Source organism: Physeter macrocephalus, chromosome 4, assembly GCF_002837175.3.
Source record: "Physeter macrocephalus isolate SW-GA chromosome 4, ASM283717v5, whole genome shotgun sequence".
Lineage (NCBI taxonomy): Eukaryota > Metazoa > Chordata > Mammalia > Artiodactyla > Physeteridae > Physeter > Physeter macrocephalus.
This window is the reverse complement of record NC_041217.1, coordinates 5,631,766-5,653,521: the sequence shown is the minus strand read 5'-3', so window position 1 is coordinate 5,653,521 and position 21,756 is coordinate 5,631,766. Positions and strand designations below refer to the sequence as shown.

The following is a 21,756-nucleotide window of genomic DNA, read 5'->3' as shown; positions in this document are numbered from 1 at the left end:
AATATACATTTTTTCTTGCTTGCACTTCATGTTAATTACTTGAGAAATGTTGGAAATTAGCAACTCCATCTACTACTAATGGGTATGTCCAAGTCTCACTCATTAATTCCTACATGAAATATTTATTGAGCACTTGGGATGCGGCAAGAAAAGTTCTAGATTTCTAGGCGATGGCAGTGACAAAAAGGGCAGACATACTTTCTTTCTTGAATCCTTTAGTGGAGGAAAACTGACAACACAGCAAATTATGTGTTGGAAGTGATAAGTGGTGGGGAGAAAAATAAAGCAGAGAGGGAAATCATTTTCAGGGGTGGCTTGTAATATAAATAGTATGACTGAGGAAGACCTCGCTGAGAGAATGACATTTAAGTAAAAATCTTGAAAAGGATGAGAGAGGTAGTCACAGGGGAGAAGACTGTTTCTGGCAGAAGCAGCAGCAAGTGCTTCCCTGAGGCAGGGGGATGCCTGGTATGGCTGAGGAGAAGCAAGGAAGCCAGTTTGGCTGAGGTTGAGGAAGGAGGAGAAAGTGAGGCCAGAGAAGTAACTGGCAGGGAGACATGTCATGAAGGGATTTCTAAAATCTTACTACTTTGACCTTTATAGGGAAAATTCGCAAAAGATTCTGACTTAATACTTCGCAAAAATCCCTCTGGTCACTGTTCTGAGAATAGACTGAAGCAGCAGCAATGACCAGTGAGGAGTTTATTGCAATGATTTAGCAAGAAGATGATGGCTTGGACCAGGTGAGATTCTGGGTGTGTTCTGCAAGTGGACCTGAAAGTATTTGCTGATGGAAGAGAAAAATTAAAATAAACACCTTAATTGTCCATGGCCATCAGAAATATGAAAATTAAATGAATAAATAAATATCCATACAGATAAAAGTGAAAATGTAAGTACTAATGCTTATAAAGCACCATGGGGAAATCTCAAATACAAAATGTGAAAAGAATCAAGTAGCTCTAGGTGGCTCATTTAGTTAACTAGGTCCTAGGGAAGAAGACACGTAAATCAGAGGTAGTATATGTGGGCTTCACAAACATTTGGAATGTTTATTTTTTCTAAATTTGGAATACTAGGTTCATGGATGCTCATAATAATATTCTTATACCTTTGAATATCTGAAATATTTTCGAACAAATAAAAAATAAAATGCATCACCAAAGTGAAAACACAAACCAGGACTAGTAGTAAGGATTTTTAGCTTTTTGCTGTTAAATTTTTTCACTGCTACCTTTCAAGGTAGCATTACAGGCTACACTATACAAGGCCTCCCTGCTTACCAATATTTTGAGAGTAAGATTTTATTTAGGTAGAAAGTAATATTTTCCCCTCTTACTATGATGAATGTATCAACATTTTTTTTTCCAAATAGCTACGCAGTTATTCAATTTATTGAATAGTCTACCTTTTCACACCCTGGTTTAAAATAACTCCCCTATCAAACACCAAATTCCTGTTGCCTATGGGCCTCGATCTCAACTTTCTAGTCGGTCACGTTGATTTGCCTCTACCCATTCCCTAACACTACCTATGTCGACTATTGTAGCTATAAAATTGTTTCAAAATACATCAGGATAATCCCTCTCATTATTATTCTCCTTCAAAAATTTTCTTGCTATTCTCGTCTCTTCATTTTTCCATACAAACTTAAAATCAGCTGGTTTACTTCAAAAAGAATACCTTTGATATGATTATTGGGGTGATTAATACATTTGGGTGAAATTGACAGCCTTGTGATATTGACAATCTTCCTTTGTATGTTTATTACTTGTCCATTTCTGCCACCATCTCTCACTCATCCTGAAGCAGAATGTAAGCACCAGAACTTCTCCGTCCATTGTCTATCCTGATCTCTGTGGGATCTCCAGTAACTAGAACATCTTCTAGAATACAGTGAATGTTCAAAAAATGTTTGTTTAATGACAGCATTTAATTCTTCTGACAATCTGTGAGATGCATGCTAGTATTATGCCCACCACACAGATAAAGAAACTGAGGCTCAATGGTTTCAAGTCTTTGGTCTTGCCAGCATGGACAGACCAAAGAATTCAACCCAGGCAGTCTGGCTACAAACACTGCCCTTTACTCAGAAGCTTCACTTCTGAGTAACTCCAATATTTATTGTGAATGTGTAGCTGTTCTATTTCTTTTCTTCAGGATACTAGAATTTGAGAGCCAAATTTTCCTTTTACCCTTATTAATAATACAAGGTATTTTATAGCCTGTAGATTTGTAAAAAACAAAAACAAAATAAAAAACTTCTGATTTGTCTTCAACTTATACCATTCTACCCGAATTTTCTTTCGTCTTTTCCTACTTTATGTATCTGGGGAGACTTAATTCAGATTACTTTTGAATGAGAGGAAATTTATCATATAAATAAATAATATATTTCCAAATATTTTATACAAGAGAATTCTTTAATTCTACCACTTAAGTAGCTCTTAAGTAGCACTTACCCATTTCTCCACCATCAACTCTTACACTCTTAAAACTGTGCTAACCCATCTCCTAGCTTCCTTGCTTCCTGTGTTGATTGGTGCTACAATGGGAGTGAATTTCAAAATCTCTAATCACTTCATGTCACTCTCCTGCTGAAAATAGTTAAAGGGCTTCCTCCTTTCATTTGAAAAAGGTGAACTTTCTTACCATCATTACAAAGCCCTCCTGACCTATGCCATGCCTGTCTTCCAAATTTCAAATATCGTTCCTGTGTCCTTTCTCTTGAGTTCTCCAGCCATGAGCAGTCTTTAATTTCCCCTGAAGAAGAAACTCTCTTATCTTGGTCTTCTCACAATGCTGTTCCTTCTTCCTCCTATGCCTTCCTCGTTCCTGGACACACAGCTCAGGCATTACTCTCTCAGCTGTGAGGTGGTGTACTTCCTTCATGATATTATAACACTAAATTGTATTAACTAATCCTTAATGTCTTGCTTCCCTGTGAAATAGGCCCCATGAGGAAAGGGATCATGTCCTGTTTACCACTGTATCTCTGAGACAAGACATCTGTTCTGACACAGAGTAACTGCTTAATAAATGTTTTGTTAAATGAACAAAGAATAACCTAACAATGTTCTTCATGCTCAGTTACTAAATGTTCTGCTTTTCTAATTGTATAATTCCTTTCTCCTTCACCAGAATCATTGTTTAGGTCTCACCAATTACTTTCCCCATGATGAATTTGCTGTTAGAATCGGGGGGAGACCTTCACTGAGTTTCATAATCATAAATGGCTATGAAATGAACTTAACCTCAGCAGCAGTAAACAACACAAAAGATATTAAGGATAAAGAAGCAAAGAATGGAAAGCTCCGTGGAAAGCCATTTTAAAAAGACTTACTATGTGTTTACACTAATCAAATGAACATTTAGGGAACATAGTTGGCTTGTGCATTTAATTCCTGTTAACCTCGAAGTAAACTCCAACCTGTAAAGTAGGATAGCCTGTAGTCTATTTCATACCCTTTCAAGGCTGCTCTACCATATTGACTGGCAATTAAATAGTAATCAGTTCTTCCTAGACAGGTTTATGTACACCTTTATTTTCAAAATAATGGCAGCTCCAGCTGTTTGTAAAGGTGTTAGTAGAAAAAGAAAGAAGGAAGAAGAGGAATATGAAAAGAAAATATTCTACTAAGAAAGTAAAGCAAGTACCGAACGAAAGTGTATGCTCAGTACTTGAAAGAATCTCTTTAGATCTCTATTTGCCCTGAATAACGGGTAATGCTGTGAAATCCATGCATCCAATACCATAGTCATGAGAGCCTTAGAAAAAGGTCAGTGGGCAGCCTATAACGAAAAGAAGCTTGTGCCTGCTCTTGTCTGCATTTTAAACCCTTAACAAAGGTCTCAGTGAGAAAAATTTTGGGGAAAAAAAAAAAAAAGTAAAGTGTAAGGACAGGTGATAGAGAATGGATTATGAGAAAACAAACAAAAAAATGTCCGGTGAAGTAAATTACAACTTCCATGTTAAAATCTTCACGACCTTGTAGCCTTCAGCCATGCTCTGTCAAATCTCCATCCCTGTCCTATAATAATAACGTCTCGGGCAGATCCCACTTCTTTCAAATCATGTTCAGTTATTAAAAAACCCAATCCCATCTGAGTTGCAACTCCAATCTTCCCAGCTCAGGCTAATTCTCCCTGGAATGCTGCTGCTTGGAAGTGACTCTAACTGGTCATCAATGGCCTCTGTGAAGGTGTCTTGTAGAGACATGTGAACATACTTTGTGGGGTGTGAGGGGTGGGCCTCTGGACACCATCACTGGGAAGCAAGAAACTTTCTCCCACTCTATCTCACCTACTTCCCAGCAACACATCCCATCCACCCTATGGCCTCCGGCTGCTTGGGTTTCCTCACCTTGTAGGCAGAACCCTTAGATGGGGTACCACAGGGAGAGAGTGCAAATCTTTTTAAGCCATCAGCTGTGCTGCTGGAAACCCATGCACGGGAGGGAAGGTTCTGCCATCTCTCTCTCTAAAATTCTTTTCTCTTCATGTTCAAATAATCACAGAAAACTACATATGCAGATGTCCAACTAGGTAACGAACTGCTAGTTTCCCACTTCCCGCAGATACTCCACGAGTATTAGGTCACTTTTTGGACTTCACGAGGCTGGGGGTAGGTGCAAAAACATTGTGCTGCACTACCGGTCCCTCTCTGATCTTCTCTTTCTACAGAAAGGTGGGGAGATTAGAAAATGGGATACTTGACTCTTTTTCCTCCTCGGTTTTAGGTTATGGTCACCAATCCTGGGACAACATGAAAAGTCCCTCTCACGACCATAAAAGGCCAAACAGTGGGCAGTGAGCCAATTCCTGGAAATCTCTGCCCCTTCCCCAAAATAGCTGGAATAAGTCTCCCACTAATTAGCCTATGAAATTACCCAGCCCATAAGAAACCAACCACCCCATATTTCAGGGCCTCTTTCACTCTCTGAGATGGACCACATTCTGTCTATGGAATTCTGTCTCTAAATAAACCTGCTTTCACTTTTAAAAAAAGAAATAAATAAAGATAAAATAAAAATTTAAGAAAAGGTATGTTCGTTCTGTCCTGTTTATTGTTCCCAAGTTAGAAATATCATTTGCTCCAGTTAACTTTTCAATGGTGCATAAATTGAATTTGACAACTGATTTTATTTTTCTTTCAAATGCAAGTTGCACCTCCCTTGTTAACCCACAATTACACTTTCAAGGCAAATGGGTTTTTATTGCCGGAGAGCAAATTACCTCCCATCCAGTCTCCTGTGCTTCAACACGACCAAACAGTTGGAACAGGACTGCCAGCTAGTAAGTGCTTGGGTCTGCAATTTGCAGAAGCGTGCTTCATACAGACCTCTGAATGCGGTAAAAGAATCTGATATGGTTTTGGTTTTCAAAATTTCCCCACATCAAATTTTCCCAAAAGGAGAAAATAAGAATCTAACTGGAATTTCCTGTTCCAGATACAACACCTTGAAGTCTTATTATACTGCATTCTTTGTTCCTATTTCAGGAATGTACTGAATGACCCTGCTCAGTAGTGTGGCTTGCACTTTTTAAAAAACAGCATACAACCTTATTTGATGGACAATGCCCTATTTTTATGAAGACGTAGGTTTTGTAAAACTCAAACTAATAACCTTTAGAAGGTAAAATTTGATTTTTACTTTCATATTTTCTTTGTGTATTTAAAGACGCCACCAAACTAAAGGTAAACTCAAGAAGTGTGGGCGGGCATTACTGCCTTCAAGGTTGTACAATGAAATTATTAGTGCAAATCCATCTCTTCTACAATATTATATCTGTCATTTTAAACACCTCTGCATCATAATTATTGGATTTAGTTTTGCTAGTACATTTTGTTCTCTAAAATCCTAAATAAGGCATTTAAATGTACAAAAAATGGTTAGTTTCAGATTCACCAAAATTGACATAGATTGCCAAATTAGTTGCTTTTATATACTTATTTTATTACCAAACTAATTTTTTTTCACATCAATGGGAATAAAGAACATATTGTCACAAGGTATCTTTGGTATAAAATCCATTCTTCGAAATGTCACAAAAGGCTTTACATATAACTGGAGGAAATCTTTGCCTTAGGGAAAGATGTCATTTAAATTTATACTTGCAGAGTTACATAAGATAAAATTCCCTTATGATGCTTTATTTTAAAGATAAGAAAATCTATTTATTACCTCATTATACTAGATTAAAAGTAGATTTTAAAAGTCTAGGGCTTCCCTGGTGGCGCAGTGGTTGAGAATCCGCCTGCCGATGCAGGGGACACGGGTTCGCGCCCCGGTCCGGGATAATCCCACATGCCGCGAAGCGGCTGGGCCCGTGAGCCATGGCCGCTGAGCCTGCGCGTACGGAGGCTGTGCTCCGCAACGGGAGAGGCCACAACAGTGAGAGGCCTGCGTACCGGAAAAAAAGGAAAAAAAAAAAAAAAAAAAAAGTCTAAAACAAGTGATCCAAAGGTTTTAATCTAACTGAAATTAACATATTTTATTTAATTCCATACTCTAGTAGTTCACCAATTTAATGTCAGCTTGGTTCCAGATAATTGTTTATATTCTTTACAGGAGCCTCTCTGAAAACATACATGAATTACATTAATTCACAATGGTCCCAAGTTTTTACTTTATTTAAAAATTAAAATATTTAAATGGTATTCCACTTCCCTTTACTATTAATGTCAGGAATCTACAGTGAACACTGTAATTAAAAGAAATGATTTTGACAAATTGTAGCCTGTGTCATTGAAAACATAATTGTAATTTATGGAGTGGAAAGGGCTATTAGAGTAGACGGAAACTTCCACTACAGATGAACCTGCAAAAGAGAGAGCTAACACAGAACTTTGGATGAACATTTATTCTTGCTGGTCTGTGGATCGATCTGACACACAAATTGGATTATCTTACCTAGAAAGAAAAGTAGTCAAGAACTCTAAGTAGAAGAGGTAATAAAACTCAAGATTAATAAAACTCAAGATTAAGCTGAACTTCCCCAGCTTTTTATGGTATCAGACATCAAAATAAAAACCTGAGTCCTAACATTAAAACCATGTAGAGGATGATAATCAATTTTCAGCCACTAGATGGAACCAGAAAGCTGTTTGCCATTCTCAGGATAAGAAAAACTGCTGTGAAAGTGATGAGAGTAGAGAAATGCTATACAGCTTTCAAGCATTCTTAATAATGAACATAAACAATGAACACCCTTTTGAAAGAGATTTCAAAGAGAAATGAAATAAAGCTCCACCGTTAAATTTGAAAGGCTGATTGTACATGAAAGTGGCTCAAACTCAGTACCCTTAAAGTTTGTTTGTTCTTAAAAAATTCTAGTGTGGTTTTCTGAAGTGCTCACTTAACTCAAGAAGCCACCTAATTATCACACACACAAATCCTAAAATTCTATGAAGACTTTTCACCTGCTTTTTAAACTGTCAGGTGAAAAGTAAATTCATCTCTCATAATGACACTGAATTCTCAGCTCTTTAATTCCATGATTAAATAAGTCATATCCCACTGATTTTAAACTGTTCTCCTTTAGCATTAATAAAAATCTATAGCGAAGGTGTACCTTCCCCCTCTCTCTCAGAACACAGCCTGCTTATGAATAAGTACCATACACTGAGCTTATGGTCAAGTGCTCCGTGCCCTTGTGCATTTGCATTGCTCTGCTGTATCTGTCACTTTAGTTGAGAACATCATAGTGAAGTCTTCAGGAAAGTTGTATTCCATAAATATTAATATTTAGGGATATAGGAGTTTCATAAGCTCTTATTGTTGTTATTCACATTTTATCATTTTGAGTATGTTTTTTGCTCTTTTAAAATTATGCGTAACTAGCAAGTTTCTTCACTGGCTGTCCATGTTGTCATTTGGTTTATTCTCAAGGTATGCAAACTAATCTTACCATAGCTAAAAGAAACTACATTAATAAAATAAATCTACTAGGGGAAATTTATAATACATTCCAAACATACATAAGCCATGTTTACATCGTGTTCTGCCTTGTGGTGAATATTAGTTTTTTGTGATCAGAATGGAACGTTTTCAGTTTTGCATCTCCCGAACTCCTAACACAGTGCCTTAACACTGTATGAATGCATGTGATTGTTATCGTGGGATGAATGAATGAATGACCAAACCATAACAATATTTTAACTCTATTCAGTGCTATTTTTAGCATGGGACTTCATTCATAACATAAATTGACCAAAAAGAAAAAAATGCTTCCAGATTCTGGGCTTAATTTGAAGAGTTTTGAGGTATCTCAATAAAAATATGTTATCGAATTTTATTACTATGTCATTGTAGGCATTTTCTATCGACCACCATCTCTGAGGTGTGAGAGAAAATAATTATCTCACAACAGATTCCCCACAGGGCTGTAAGTATAAAGTAGCAGTGACTATAGATACAGGTCTCTTGATTTTCCATTTTGTAAGCTGAGGATATTAGCTACTCTCCCTTCCGCATCTCCTCCCTACTTTTCTCCAAAATATCATTTGCTGCACCTTTTTACATTGTTGAAAAGGCAAATATCTGTATTTTGTTCCCTGGCTATAAATAAATCAATGGCTTCAAATAAAAGTGGAGAACCCATTGTACATCTTAAACTTATATGTTACATGTCAATTATAATAAAGTTGGAAAAAAAAAGTACAGAGAACCTGAGTTCAGTGATTACATTATTAGGATTATTGCAACATAGTTCATTTAAGAGTTCAGTGGAATGCTATAATTATATAAACTTCTCTGTATTCCCTGAGCAATTCAAGAGAGAATACAAAAAAAAAATTCCTTACTTACTGACCACCTATTGTTCAGTATTATGGCACATTTTAATTTGATTTTTTTTATAGTTTCTGTTTTATTTTCTTGGAGTTTATGATCGCCTTTTTTTTTTCCAGTTGGGAGAGAAAACAGAAACTTCTTTTGCCACATCCCATTGTATATGTTGCTTTTAATCTAGTCCAGTCTCTTGTTGAGACTTGTCTGGCTTTTCCTATCTTGACCATAGCTTTTAGAAATCTTTGGTTTTAGCTATGGTACAGACATGTGACCTAGGTTCTATCAATGGGACACAAACGCGAGAGTTTATTTTGGAAGTGAACTAAATGAGGAAACAGGCAGGCGAGGGGCATCTACATTGTTGAGATGTCTGGCTGCAGAGGTAGCTGGCTCCCAGGATGTTCAGAGGTCAAAGTTCCTTATTGGGTTAGTTGTCAGGTGGGGCAGTGGGAACTGTTTGTGCATGTTGAGCCTAAATAAAGGCTAACTTTCCTGTTCTGTGAGTTATCTATATTCCTCCATACACCTCTTTATAATCAGACTATCTCAATGAATATCCTTGTCTAAAGTTAAGAATCCTAGTCAATATTGAGATTTCTCTTCCTTTCTACAAGTTTAAGAGAATTCTTCTTCATCATTACTGCTGTATAATTTGGCAGTGTTATGTCTCTAGGTGTGGTTCTCTTTCATTCATTGTCATTCACAAGCAAGAAACCCTGTCTATTTAAAGATTTAAATCTCCCTTCTTCTGTTATAATTTCTTACATTCTATTCTCTCCATCCTTTCTGGAATTCCCACCAAATCAGATATCACCTCTTTTAGATTGATCTCATGTACTGTGAATTATTTTTCCTACATATTCTATCTCTTTCTCTTTTTTTAAATCTGAAATCCTCAAGATTTCTAAGATGTATCTTTCAAGGTTTTTATAATCACTCTGTTAATTTCAAAAGGTCTTTACTTTCTATTTCTCTACTATAATTCCTTTTCATATCTTCCTGGGAGTAATAATTACAATTATTTTTAGCTATTCTGGATTTGTGTATTTATGTATTATGGCTTTTCCCATTATTATTGAAGAGAAAATCAGATCCTCCAGAATCTTAATCAACAAATTTAAGTATTCTGAAAATTTTAAACTCTACAAATAAAAAAAAATCCTCAGCATTTTATTCCTTTGAACAATCATTATCACCCTTTCATAATCCTTCAGTATTCTTGTGAACTATTATTTATACTTCTCTACTTTTCAAAAATACATTTGAATTTCTTTTTAATGCATTTTTGTTCTCATTTACTGTGACTCTCCTTGCGTCCAAACATTTGACTCTCCTTTCAAATATTATAGTTTTTCGACCTTAGAAAAAATTGTTTACTAGTGAGTAGAAGACCCAACATCCCTATTATCCAAAAACAATTCCAGTGTGAATACAGATATTGTTCTCTTCTAGCTGGATTTGTTCCCTTCATTTCAACCTGCATGCTGGTTGTCAGCAAATGACAAGAGCCATATTTCAAAGTTCTGAGTATAATATACAGGGATATTAAACAGATTCCCTTGTCTGTGAATATGATTTGTTAAGTCACAGGTTACATCTTATATTAAGCAAGAAGGGCTCAAACTATCTAGTCTGGGGTCTCTAAATGCCAGATTAAGAGGGTTGAACCCCAACCCCTAACTATATGCTAGCTTATAATTCAGACTAATTCATTTAGGAAAAATCTGATTGTTCCCAGTGGTAAATGTCTGACTAAACTTAATTATAGAGAAATGGTACTGTGGTGGATGAAACAGGGGTAACTTGTTCTGTCTACAGAAATACAATCAAAATGTGTCCTCTTTTTTTCTAGGAATCTTGCACCCCAGAGCCTCACTGGGGGATGGGATTTTGTCCTGCTGTATCACCTTCTAAACATGCTGGGATGGAGGTTTCATCAAGTTCATTTACCCACTTTCCATATTCTAGAAATTCACTGAAATCTCTTCTTTTTCACTGATAAAAGCTTATGACTTTTATTTATTTGCTATCATTTCAATGGAGCAGATGAGGAAGAGCAGATGAAGACTATGGATCATAAACTACTTTGAACCAGGGGCCTCAATGAATCATCTTTAGTATATCCTTTACTTCATTTACTTAACTAGTGTTTTTTGAGCATTCATGCTGTGAAACACTAAAGAAGGTATAAGAATGAGTAAGACATGTTCTCCACCTTAAACGAAATTAGACCCGATTATGTAGGAAAAAATAAAAGGACCATAACACATGCTCTGGCAGAACGTCATAAAATTCTATGTGAGTTTGTAGAAGGGAAAGATCACATTAAATTGGGGAGTTTAAAAATATTCTTGAGGAGATAGAATTTTCGAATTTTAGCAAAACCCTCTAGGAAGGCAGAAAAAATTCAAGGCAGAGGGAACAACGTTAAAAAAAGATGTAGAAGGCGGAAACCGCAAAGTATATTTAGGATCATGTTATTTGGAGAACACGATACATATAAGTATCATGAGAAATAAGGATATAAAAATAAATTAGTACTAGAGCATACAGGGCTTTAAATAAATAAAATGGATATACTTAAATCTAATTTGATAATGAAAGATGAGCTATTAAAGCCTTTCCAAGCAAAGGACTGTCAGACTGAGCAGTACCTGTATTTCTCAAGATATGTTTAATAGAATAATGTTCTAGTTAATCTTTTAATAGGTGTGATTAGGAAAAACATTTCTCAGGTAATCAAACAGATTTTGGATACACCTAATAAAATGTATTTCTGTGGAGATTTTCAGTACATGTTAGTTTATATAAAAGAAAAATGAGTAACCTTCAGAGGTATATCGTTTCTCTTTCTTGCAATTACTCCATTCAGACCTCCAGTCTTGAAGTGTGTGTGTGTGTGTGTGTATGTGTGTGCGTGTGCGTGTGTGTGTGTGATGGGAAAGATGGAGAAAGGGCCACCAGGGAAATACAATCTTTCTTAATTGCCATGATCAAAGAAGCAGCCTTCTGTGGAACCAGCAGAACTATCTGCTGTGCAATAGAGCTTTCATTATTTTTCTTTCTTATCTTCCAGGACAAACTTAATAAAGTGGCGGCCTTCGACCAGGCTTCACTTTCTTATCATCTCCTTATTTGTTCACACTATCTCAAAATGAGAAAGTCTCCATCGTCCAAAATTGTTTTCTCAGAACTTCCCAGAGACCAGTGACCTACTAATTCTGTTTGCGTCTTCTCCATCTTAAACCGTCTGTATTGTTAACCATCCAGTTCTTTCCAGAAATCCTTGCTCCTTTTTGTTCTGTTAGGCTATACTGTAGTTGCTGTCCTTTTCTTCCATCTGTTTCCTAAGGAAAAGCCTTAAGTGGTCATTTTTCCCAAATCCCCACCATTTCTGCTTTCACCTCTGTGGCCCTGAATAGCCCTGATCTCTCCTCAGGAGCCAAGAGTAGCAGTAATTTCCACGAGCAATGATACCTGCATCAGAAAGCAAATAGATCCAATACCAAACTCCTTTCTCCTGCCAAAACCACACATTTTATAGTTCTCTACTGTCAGACCTCAGTGTGTAAAGGGATTTTTTTTCTTTTTTTTCTCTTTTCTACATCCATAACTCATCAGTGGCCAAGTTGTGTAAATTCTAACTTTGCAATATTTTTCTTATCAATTCTCTCTTTCCTTCCCATTGATGATCACTAAGACCAAAAATATTACCTCTTGGATGGGACTAATGAAATAAATAAATATTTTCATGAAAGTAAATGGAAAGGAAAAGAAGAAATTAAATTTTGATAGAGACAAAATGTCATCAAGATGGGCCAATTGAAGGTCTACCAACTGTTCTGATAATTTGGCATCTCCTTGCTAAAATCATCACGGTCCATGTTTGACAGCCTACAGTGATATCGGTCCAAAGAATAAACTTCTGTTCATTTTTCTAATGAGTTTGCCAAATAATTCAAAATGTTAATTTAATTGACAATAAGAAATACCTCTGCCAAGAGCACTGAGCACTCAAATGTAAATGAAGTGAGTGAGAGGGGAAAACTATGAAGGGCTGAAATACAGAGTAAACTTGAATGAATAAAAGGAGCACAGTTATCCAAAGTCACCTAACGTTAACATCATCTAGTTGACTCACAGATCAACTAGAACAAGATGAGTATCTTAACATCTAGGAAAGGAAAATGTAAGATCATGACAGCATTAATGAGCCTTGGGAGATATTGTTCAGGGTCCCAGCTAAGTGGCTCCAGAGACTCCAAAATACAAGATAAATATTTTAAAAATTAATATTCCCCATATAAAAGTACAGAGGTAGGCAATTCGTACTTAATATATGGTTTCCATCTTTCTCCCCATTATCACGGGCTAGAGGAAGAGAACTAAGAAAAAGACGAAGGTGTTTTAAGTGAGCAAATCTAATTCTAAGGCTGAATTAGGAACTCCATTCTCAGACCTAAGGCAGGTCTGTCACTAAAAGAGCTGACCTTTCTATCTCTAACTCCTGCTTCCTTTGTCTATCTTATTTGTTCCAGAACTCATATTTATTATTTTCCTTAAATACCTATAATCTACAGAGCACTTAATTTAAAAATATATTTTTAAGTTAGACTATTTTAGGTTTTGTATTATATTTATGTCTGTGTTTGTTGGGTCTTAAAGTGTTTAGCTTGTGAATATCAACTATTTTTAGTCAAAAATCACCATTAAAAGTTCATTTATGATAATAATGAACTTCTAATAATATTATTCTCTCTCCTTTTTTAATGGGGAAATTTGAGCATTATCGTAAGCTTTTTTTTCAATTAGTGGTTTGATAACCTTTGCATAAAGCATTTCCTAGACTATTCAACATTTTCCCCATTATACTACTTAATTCAGCTCCTGAGTTTGTTCTCTTATTATTAAATCAATATGTTTGAGCTCTCTGATTTCTGCTGATGCTCAAAGGCAAAATTTCAAACATATTCTGTTAATAAGTGAATCTTCATTACACCTTCTTTTAATGCATAATACAGAAGATAATACAAATTACTTTAGTCATACAATATTCTTAATAAAATATATAAGATATTTTAAATTAAGTGGTCTGTTTGGATGACTATTTATATTCAAGTGATGGTATTTATCTGTTTAAGGATTTGAATAGGTTTTTCTTCAAAGGTGATATGAAAGTGGCCAATAAACACATGAACTAATGCTCAACATTATTAGTAATCAGCAAAATGCAAATCAAAACCACGAGACAGCACTTTACATCCACTAGGACAGTTATGATGCAAAACACAGATGATAACAAGCATTGCTGAGGACATGAAGAAATTGGAACCATGATACACTGCTGGTGGCAATGTAAGATGCTATAATCCCTTCAGAAAACATTCTGGCAGTTCCTAAAAAAGGCTAAATTGAGTTACCCGATGACCTGGCAATTCCACTCCTAGATATAGACCCAAAGAAATTAAAGCACATGTCCACACAAGAATCTTTACATTAATATTAAGACCTGCCTTATTCACAATGTCGTAAACAACCCAAATATCCATCAGCTGATGAATAGAAAAGTAAAATGACATATATCCATACAATGGAAAATTATTCAGTTATAAAAGGAATGAAGTAGTGATGCATATTACAATATGGATGAACTTTAAAAACATTATGGCAAGTGACAGAAGCCAGTCCAAAAAACAAAAAAGCACATATTGTATGATTCCATTTATATGCAATATGCAATGTCCAGAATAGGAAAATCTATAGAGACAGGGTAAGATTAGTCTATGGCTGAAAGAGTTTGGATTCAATGTGGACGGCTGCAAAAAGGTAAAGAATTTCTTTATGGGATGATGAAAATATTAGGAGTTAGCAGCGATACTTGCACAGTTCTATGAATATACTAAAAATATTACACTGTATACTTTAATGTGTTAATTATATGATATGTGAACTATATCTCAATAAAGCTGCTATAAAGAGAGTTATTTTGGTGGACCAAGGCATTTATTGTGTCACTTAACTGGGAAATAATTTTGCAGGTCAATCTTACTTATGGGAAATCCTTAATTATGTGGTAACAATGTATTCGACAACATCACTTTCATTTTTAATATGACAAAATTCATTAGAGTATATTAGGAAAAGTCCTATCTTAAGTGTCGCTGAAATTCTTTATAAATTTATGTTAAGTGCAATTTGTTCACCAGGCAATATTGTGTGCCAATAAATAATATTTACTAGGAGTTGGAAAATGTAATTTAACCGATCTTTAAATACTAATGTGTGTTAGTGGTGATGGGCCTCATTTTATCATTTGTGCAAGAGAGAAGCTGGCTAGATATTCAGCTCTAAAGCTGTATGATTCTATGACAAAGATGGATGACAAAATAATGAAGCCATGTGGTAAGTTCTATGAACATTCAATTAATTGGTGACAAAACAGCTTTCAGTATTTTATTTAATTCCATCAAAATGCTAAGTACGTCCTTCAAAGAAAATCAATTTCATTCATGATCCTGTTACAGCCTTTCCACTGAAAATCTTAAAGACTTGTAAATTTATAGAATAGAAACATTTATGTTCAGAACTTTGAGAAAATTGCTCCTGGGAAAATCTTTCTGTCCCAATAGAACAGAGACATAATTAGAGGTAAGAGAGCAAAATCTACTTAAAATACCAGAGGGCATTTACTATTTTTCAATTAGCAATTTCCTCCGTCCAGTACTAAATCCCAGGAAAGAATTTTCCTTTTCCTTGACTTATTTGATTTGGCACTTCACTTAAATAACTATCAATTAACTCACTAAATTTAAATTTTCATAACTACAAGCACCATGGTGGAATTTACTTAGAAAATCAACATTTTGTCTAAAATACCAAGTAAGGAATATGAAAAGTATGAAATGCAGTGCAACATTTGTCTCTTTAAATACGGGCAGTGACTATGTTTGCTGATTGTATTTTACTTGATTATGCAAGTCAAAAACAACCTCTATATTTTAAGAAACTCTATCAAAACAAACAAATAGGAAAAAATGTTTTGATGATATAATTTCCCTCAGTACCCTGAAATTCATATTAAACATTATTTCTTTTATACTATATTAGCTGATTTTATCAACTACTTTATCATTCTATAATAATTATAAAATTTTAATTTTGAGCTCATTTGTGCACATATAGCTTTTAGATAAAAACTTACCTCAGAAACAGAAAAAAACTGGCTTTAAGGCCATACAGTAATGACTGCTGTCATGCTGTTTTTACAAGTTTTATTTGCAAATTATTAATCTTGAAAATAGAAACAATGCCCTAATCCTAGGCCTAACAAGTGATGAAGACATAAAATTTAGGATGAAACAAATTATATCAAGATTAGTTAGAAAAGACAGCAAATCACTGTCAATTTCCTATATGTCTTGGACCCTATAACAGGTTTGTATTTGTCTGTCTGTCTCTCTACCTATCTATCTATCTATCTATCTGTCAGATGATGATAACTCACACAAATACAAGTATAGGTACATATCTAGCTGTATACCTAGGTTTACTACTGTATTTCTAAATCACATAACTGCACTTATATTTTTTTATAATTTAAAATGCATTATCTTAAAGAAAAAATATACTTACTGCCCTCTAGAGGTATGAACCAGTAGTGTAATAAGTGTAGATGTTGCTGGGCATATACAGTTTAAAGCTAACATGGCGTATTTAAACTCTTCTTCACAAACAACATGATCTGTTTGAAATAAAATAGGTAAATTAGAATAATTTACCTTGGGATAGTAGTATTTTAAAATAATATGAAAAATAAAACAATGAATAAAATTACAAAACTTTCCATATAAACACACTTGTTTTAGAGAGGTTTTTACATGTGCAAATTTATCCCCAGGAAAAATGATTCATAAGAGAGAGAGTACTAGACTATGAGGTGAGTTATTGAGGTATGGAGGATCTGGCCCCAGACCTTTCTTTAATGAAATTGACAGCCTTTGGCAAAATGTTTATTTTTCCTGTGCCTCATCTGTACAAGGAGGTAACATGTAGGTAAGTTAGAGGTACAGGCTGGATAATAAACCAGAGACTATATATAAAGTCTCCTTTACTTCTGATAATTCTATGGTATGAAATACAATAGTACTGATTTATAACATAATTTATTTATCAACTTCATAGTCAACATAAAGACTTAGAAAGTGATTATTAAAAAATGTGGCAGATAATATTTGCACAACATACAAGTAATAGATTTTTTATAATCAAAACAACCGTAATTACCAATCAATAAAAATTAATCCTGAAATAAATATAAATTTAAATTATCCTTTAACCTCAGGACCTAGGTGAAAAATTCAAAAGATGATAGAGTCCAGTCAGAAAAGATAATAAATGGCATAAAAAGAAATTCAATGACATGAAAACAATAAAGAGTGTTAGAAAAGATGGCACGTAAGGGGGTGCAGGTCATATTAAAGGGGAGTGATGCTACTCAGCCCAAGTATATTATTTTCATGCAAGAATGAGGGCCCGGATGCCATATACACAATTTTCCACAGAAATCATATTTTAGAGAAGGAATTAAAGTTTGTTTGGGAAAAAAGCTGTTTGTTTTGGGAAAAAAAAACTTCCCTTCCAAGTAAACAATTATAGCTGGTATTGGAAATAAAGACTGTTTAAAGTTCTAAGAAAATAAATATTCTTAGGCAGAAAATAGCAGTCTTAGCTAAATTAAGAAACAGAAGGTTGAATAGGTGAGTCGGATCTATAAAATGAATACATACACCATACAATTTATGAAGAAACAAGATTACTTGGGAAATGGTTCATCAAATGCTCCAGACAGATAAATAATAACATGACTCCAATTTGTATAACGTGAGTTAGCATATGAAAGAGCCCATTATTTTTTTTTTCCTTCATTTCCTATTCATTTTTTTTCTTTCACATTTATGGAAGAAATTGTATGCTATGGTTACATATCAGGATTTACTCTTAAAAAAATCAAGAATCTGCTAACAATGTCTCTTTCTGTGTTTCTCTTTCCTCTTTTTTTGCTTGTCAAATATATCATAATGATAATTTTTAACGAAAATCTCAAAAATACATAACCATGATACTTAATATTTTGCAGGAAGGCAGTAGATTCAAAATCCAATTTTGAATGTGGAAAAGTATACAAAAATATTTGCAAAATAACAGTGACTTAAACCACTATTTCGATATTTCTCAAAATAATTTTTGAGTGTGTATGCCCTATCTGTGAAAACAAAGTAACAAAACTGCTAAATGAAGAGTGTTATTACTTTAGAATCATGATAGCCATACATATGGGATCCATAAATTTTAAACCAAAAATTGAACATATGATTTAAGAAAAATGTTTACATGTATTATGACATGAGATAGACTACCAGAAAATTTAGAAGGTATGTTTACCATATATGCAAAACCACATGCAATTATTAACTTTCCCTTGGTTTAATGTACAAACCGTATTTCTTCTAGTAGGGGACCATGAGAAAATGTGATAGTTCTGTGATAGTTGAAAAATATTCCATCTTATTTCCCTTCAGTGGTTAAAAAGTAAAAAACTGGGTCCCCTTCCTTCCCTTTTCCTCACTTAATGTGTTCATCTGTGTTTGGTTGGGCATGGTTGATGGAAGATCATGTTGCACTGGCTAATTTTTCAAAAACTATACTAATCTGTGGGAAATGGAGAGAAGGGAAAGATTAGTAAGTTTTAGGTAGTAATTTTTATTTCTGTATATGCTTTTTTCTACAAGTAAGTAAAGTTTTTACAGTGTCTATTAGCCTATCAAGCAATGTACATATTACTGGAGGCTATTTTACACATAAATACAAAGTAGGTTTTGCACTATTTTAGTAAATACTGAATTATTTAGAAAGACAACCACTGTATAAATTAAGAGAAAGTTTATTTTGTTTAGTATTGTATGTGAGTCATTAATACAAATTTAAGATATGATCATTAATAATAAGTATGTGCCCACTACTGTCAGTGTCAGTAGTGGGCACGTACTTATTGGTGCAAGCAATTGTCTCTCTTGCATTGTCTTTTTTTGGTTATTCATACCTGGGCATTTACATATTGAAATATACACTTCCTTACTATTAATTATTTCCCTTCTATTTCTCCTTCATATTACAATTAGGACATTATATTAATTATTTAAAATGTATTCATATAGATATTTACATTTACTCTGAATTTCATTCCAGGATAGTAAAGGAAGTGTTACAAAATATTTATCATAAAAAAGAGGTATTGGATCAGATAGGTTGAAAACAATAGTCTTAGATTAATGAGTTAATTGTATATAATGTTGGGATTCCTTGTTAGATAATAAGAAAAATCAGTACTCTTTTTATAAAGAAAACATCTATGTAATCAGTAAGGATGATTGGCACAGGGAAAGGAATATGATACAATAATATTCTTCATTTGTATAAATTACAGAAACCCAGTCTGCAAAACAGAATTGAATATATCTCTAGATCTCTCCTCTCAGGTCCAAATCTATCTCTCCTTCTCAGATATTTTTTGAATACTCATCACTGTCCACTAACTTGAATTTAAAAACTGACAATATTCTTTCATCCTACTTTGCCCCTCATTTCCCAATGTCATATGACTGCCAAGGTTTATTGACTGATTATACCACTAAAGTCCTCTGTCTCTCTCATTCCCCTACCCCATTTCCACTCACACTACTTACTACAGGCTTCTGATCCTTGTCCATACCCTTAAGGGCCACCTATCAGCTTTTAGAATTATTTTTTTTTTTCAAATTTTGGAAAGACAATATGCTTCATCTTGCAAACCCTATGTAATATGTGTAGGGAGCAACCTATGCTTATGTCTATTATTTCTGCAGCTAATGTGGGAATACTCATACTAATTTTAGGAATAAACCTATGTAAAGAGGCAAAAGACCTGTATGCAGAGAACTATAAGATACTGATGAAAGAAATCAAAGATGACACAAACAGTTGGAGAGATATACCATATTCTTGGATTGGAAGAATCAATATTGTGAAAATGACTATACTACCCAAAGCAATCTATACATTCAATGCAATCCCTATCAAATTACCAATGGCATTTTTCACAGAACTAGAGCCAAAAATTTTACAATTTGTATGGAAACACAAAAGACCTCGATTATCAAAAGCAATCTTGAGAAAAAAAATGGAGCTGGAGGAATCAGGCTCCTTGACTTCAGACTATACTACAAAGCTACAGTAATCAAGACACAAAAACAGAAAGATAGATCAATGGAACAGGATAGAAAGCCCAGAGATAAACCCATGCAACTATGGTCCCGTAATCTATGATGAAGGAAGCCAGAATATACAATGGAGCAAAAGACGGCCTCTTCAATAAGTGGTGCTGGGAAAACTGGACAGCTACATGTAAAAGAATGCAATTAGAACACTCCCTAACATCATACACAAAAATAAACTCAAAAATAAACTCAAAACGGATTAAAGACCTAAATTTAAGGGTAGACACTGTAAAACTCTTAGAGGAAAAGATAGGCAGAACACTCTTTGACATAAATCGCAGCAAGATCTTTTTTTTGACCCACTTCCCAAGGTAATGAGAATAAAAACAAAAATAAACAAATGGGACCTAATGAAACTTAAAATCTTTTTCAGAGCAAAGGAAACCATAAACAGAGGAAAAGACAACCCTCAGAATGGGAAAAAATATTTGCAAACGAAGCAACTGACAAAGGATTAATCTCCAAAATATACAAATAGCTCGTGCAGCTCAATATCAAAAAAAAACAACCCAATCAAAAAAAATGGGTGGAAGACCTAAATAGACATTTCTCCAAAGAAGACATACAGATGGCCAGCAAACACATGAAAAGATGCTCAACATCACTAATTATTAGAGAAATGCAAATCAAAACTACAATAAGATATCACCTCACACGGGTCAGAATTGCCATCATCAAAAAATCTACAAAAAATAATTTCTGGAGAGGGTGTGGAGAAAAGGGAACCCTCATGAATTTTTGATGGGAATGTAAATTGATACAGCCACTATGGAGATTCCTTAAAAAACTTAAAATAGAACTACCATATGACCCAGCAATCCCACTACTGGGCATATACCCAGAGTAAACCATAATTCAAAATGACACAATCTTTTTCAGAGCAAAGGAAACCATAAACAGAGGAAAAGACAACCCTCAGAATGGGAAAAAATATTTGCAAACGAAGCAACTGACAAAGGATTAATCTCCAAAATATACAAATAGCTCGTGCAGCTCAATATCAAAAAAAAACAACCCAATCAAAAAAAATGGGTGGAAGACCTAAATAGACATTTCTCCAAAGAAGACATACAGATGGCCAGCAAACACATGAAAAGATGCTCAACATCACTAATTATTAGAGAAATGCAAATCAAAACTACAATAAGATATCACCTCACACGGGTCAGAATTGCCATCATCAAAAAATCTACAAAAAATAATTTCTGGAGAGGGTGTGGAGAAAAGGGAACCCTCATGAATTTTTGATGGGAATGTAAATTGATACAGCCACTATGGAGATTCCTTAAAAAACTTAAAATAGAACTACCATATGACCCAGCAATCCCACTACTGGGCATATACCCAGAGTAAACCATAATTCAAAATGACACATGCACCTCAATGTTCACTGCAGCACTGTTTACAATAGGCAGGACATGGAAGCAATCTAGGTGTCCATCGACAGATGAATGGATAAAGAAGATGTGGCACATATATACAATGGAATATTACTCCACCATGAAAGGAAATGAAATTGAGTTATTTGTAGTGAGGTGGATGGACCTAGAGTCTGTCATACAGAGTGAAGTAAGTCAGAAAGAGAAAGAGAAAAAAAAAATACCGTAGGCTAACACATATATATGGAATCTAAAAAAAAAAAAAAAAAAAAA

At 34.5% G+C, this 21,756-nt stretch overlaps 1 protein-coding gene across 6 annotated transcripts in view; it reads right to left on the bottom strand.

The window, feature by feature from the left end:
- The window catches only part of KCNT2 (potassium sodium-activated channel subfamily T member 2), a 395,778-nt gene that overhangs the window by 116,039 nt on the left and 257,983 nt on the right, over nucleotides 1–21,756 (bottom strand). For all 6 annotated transcript variants that reach the window (XM_055084010.1, XM_024130664.2, XM_055084011.1 and 3 more), the window contains exon 14: nucleotides 16,425–16,533. In XM_055084010.1, the coding sequence (XP_054939985.1) occupies nucleotides 16,425–16,533 (109 nt within the window). The remainder of the gene's footprint in view (nucleotides 1–16,424; nucleotides 16,534–21,756) is intronic.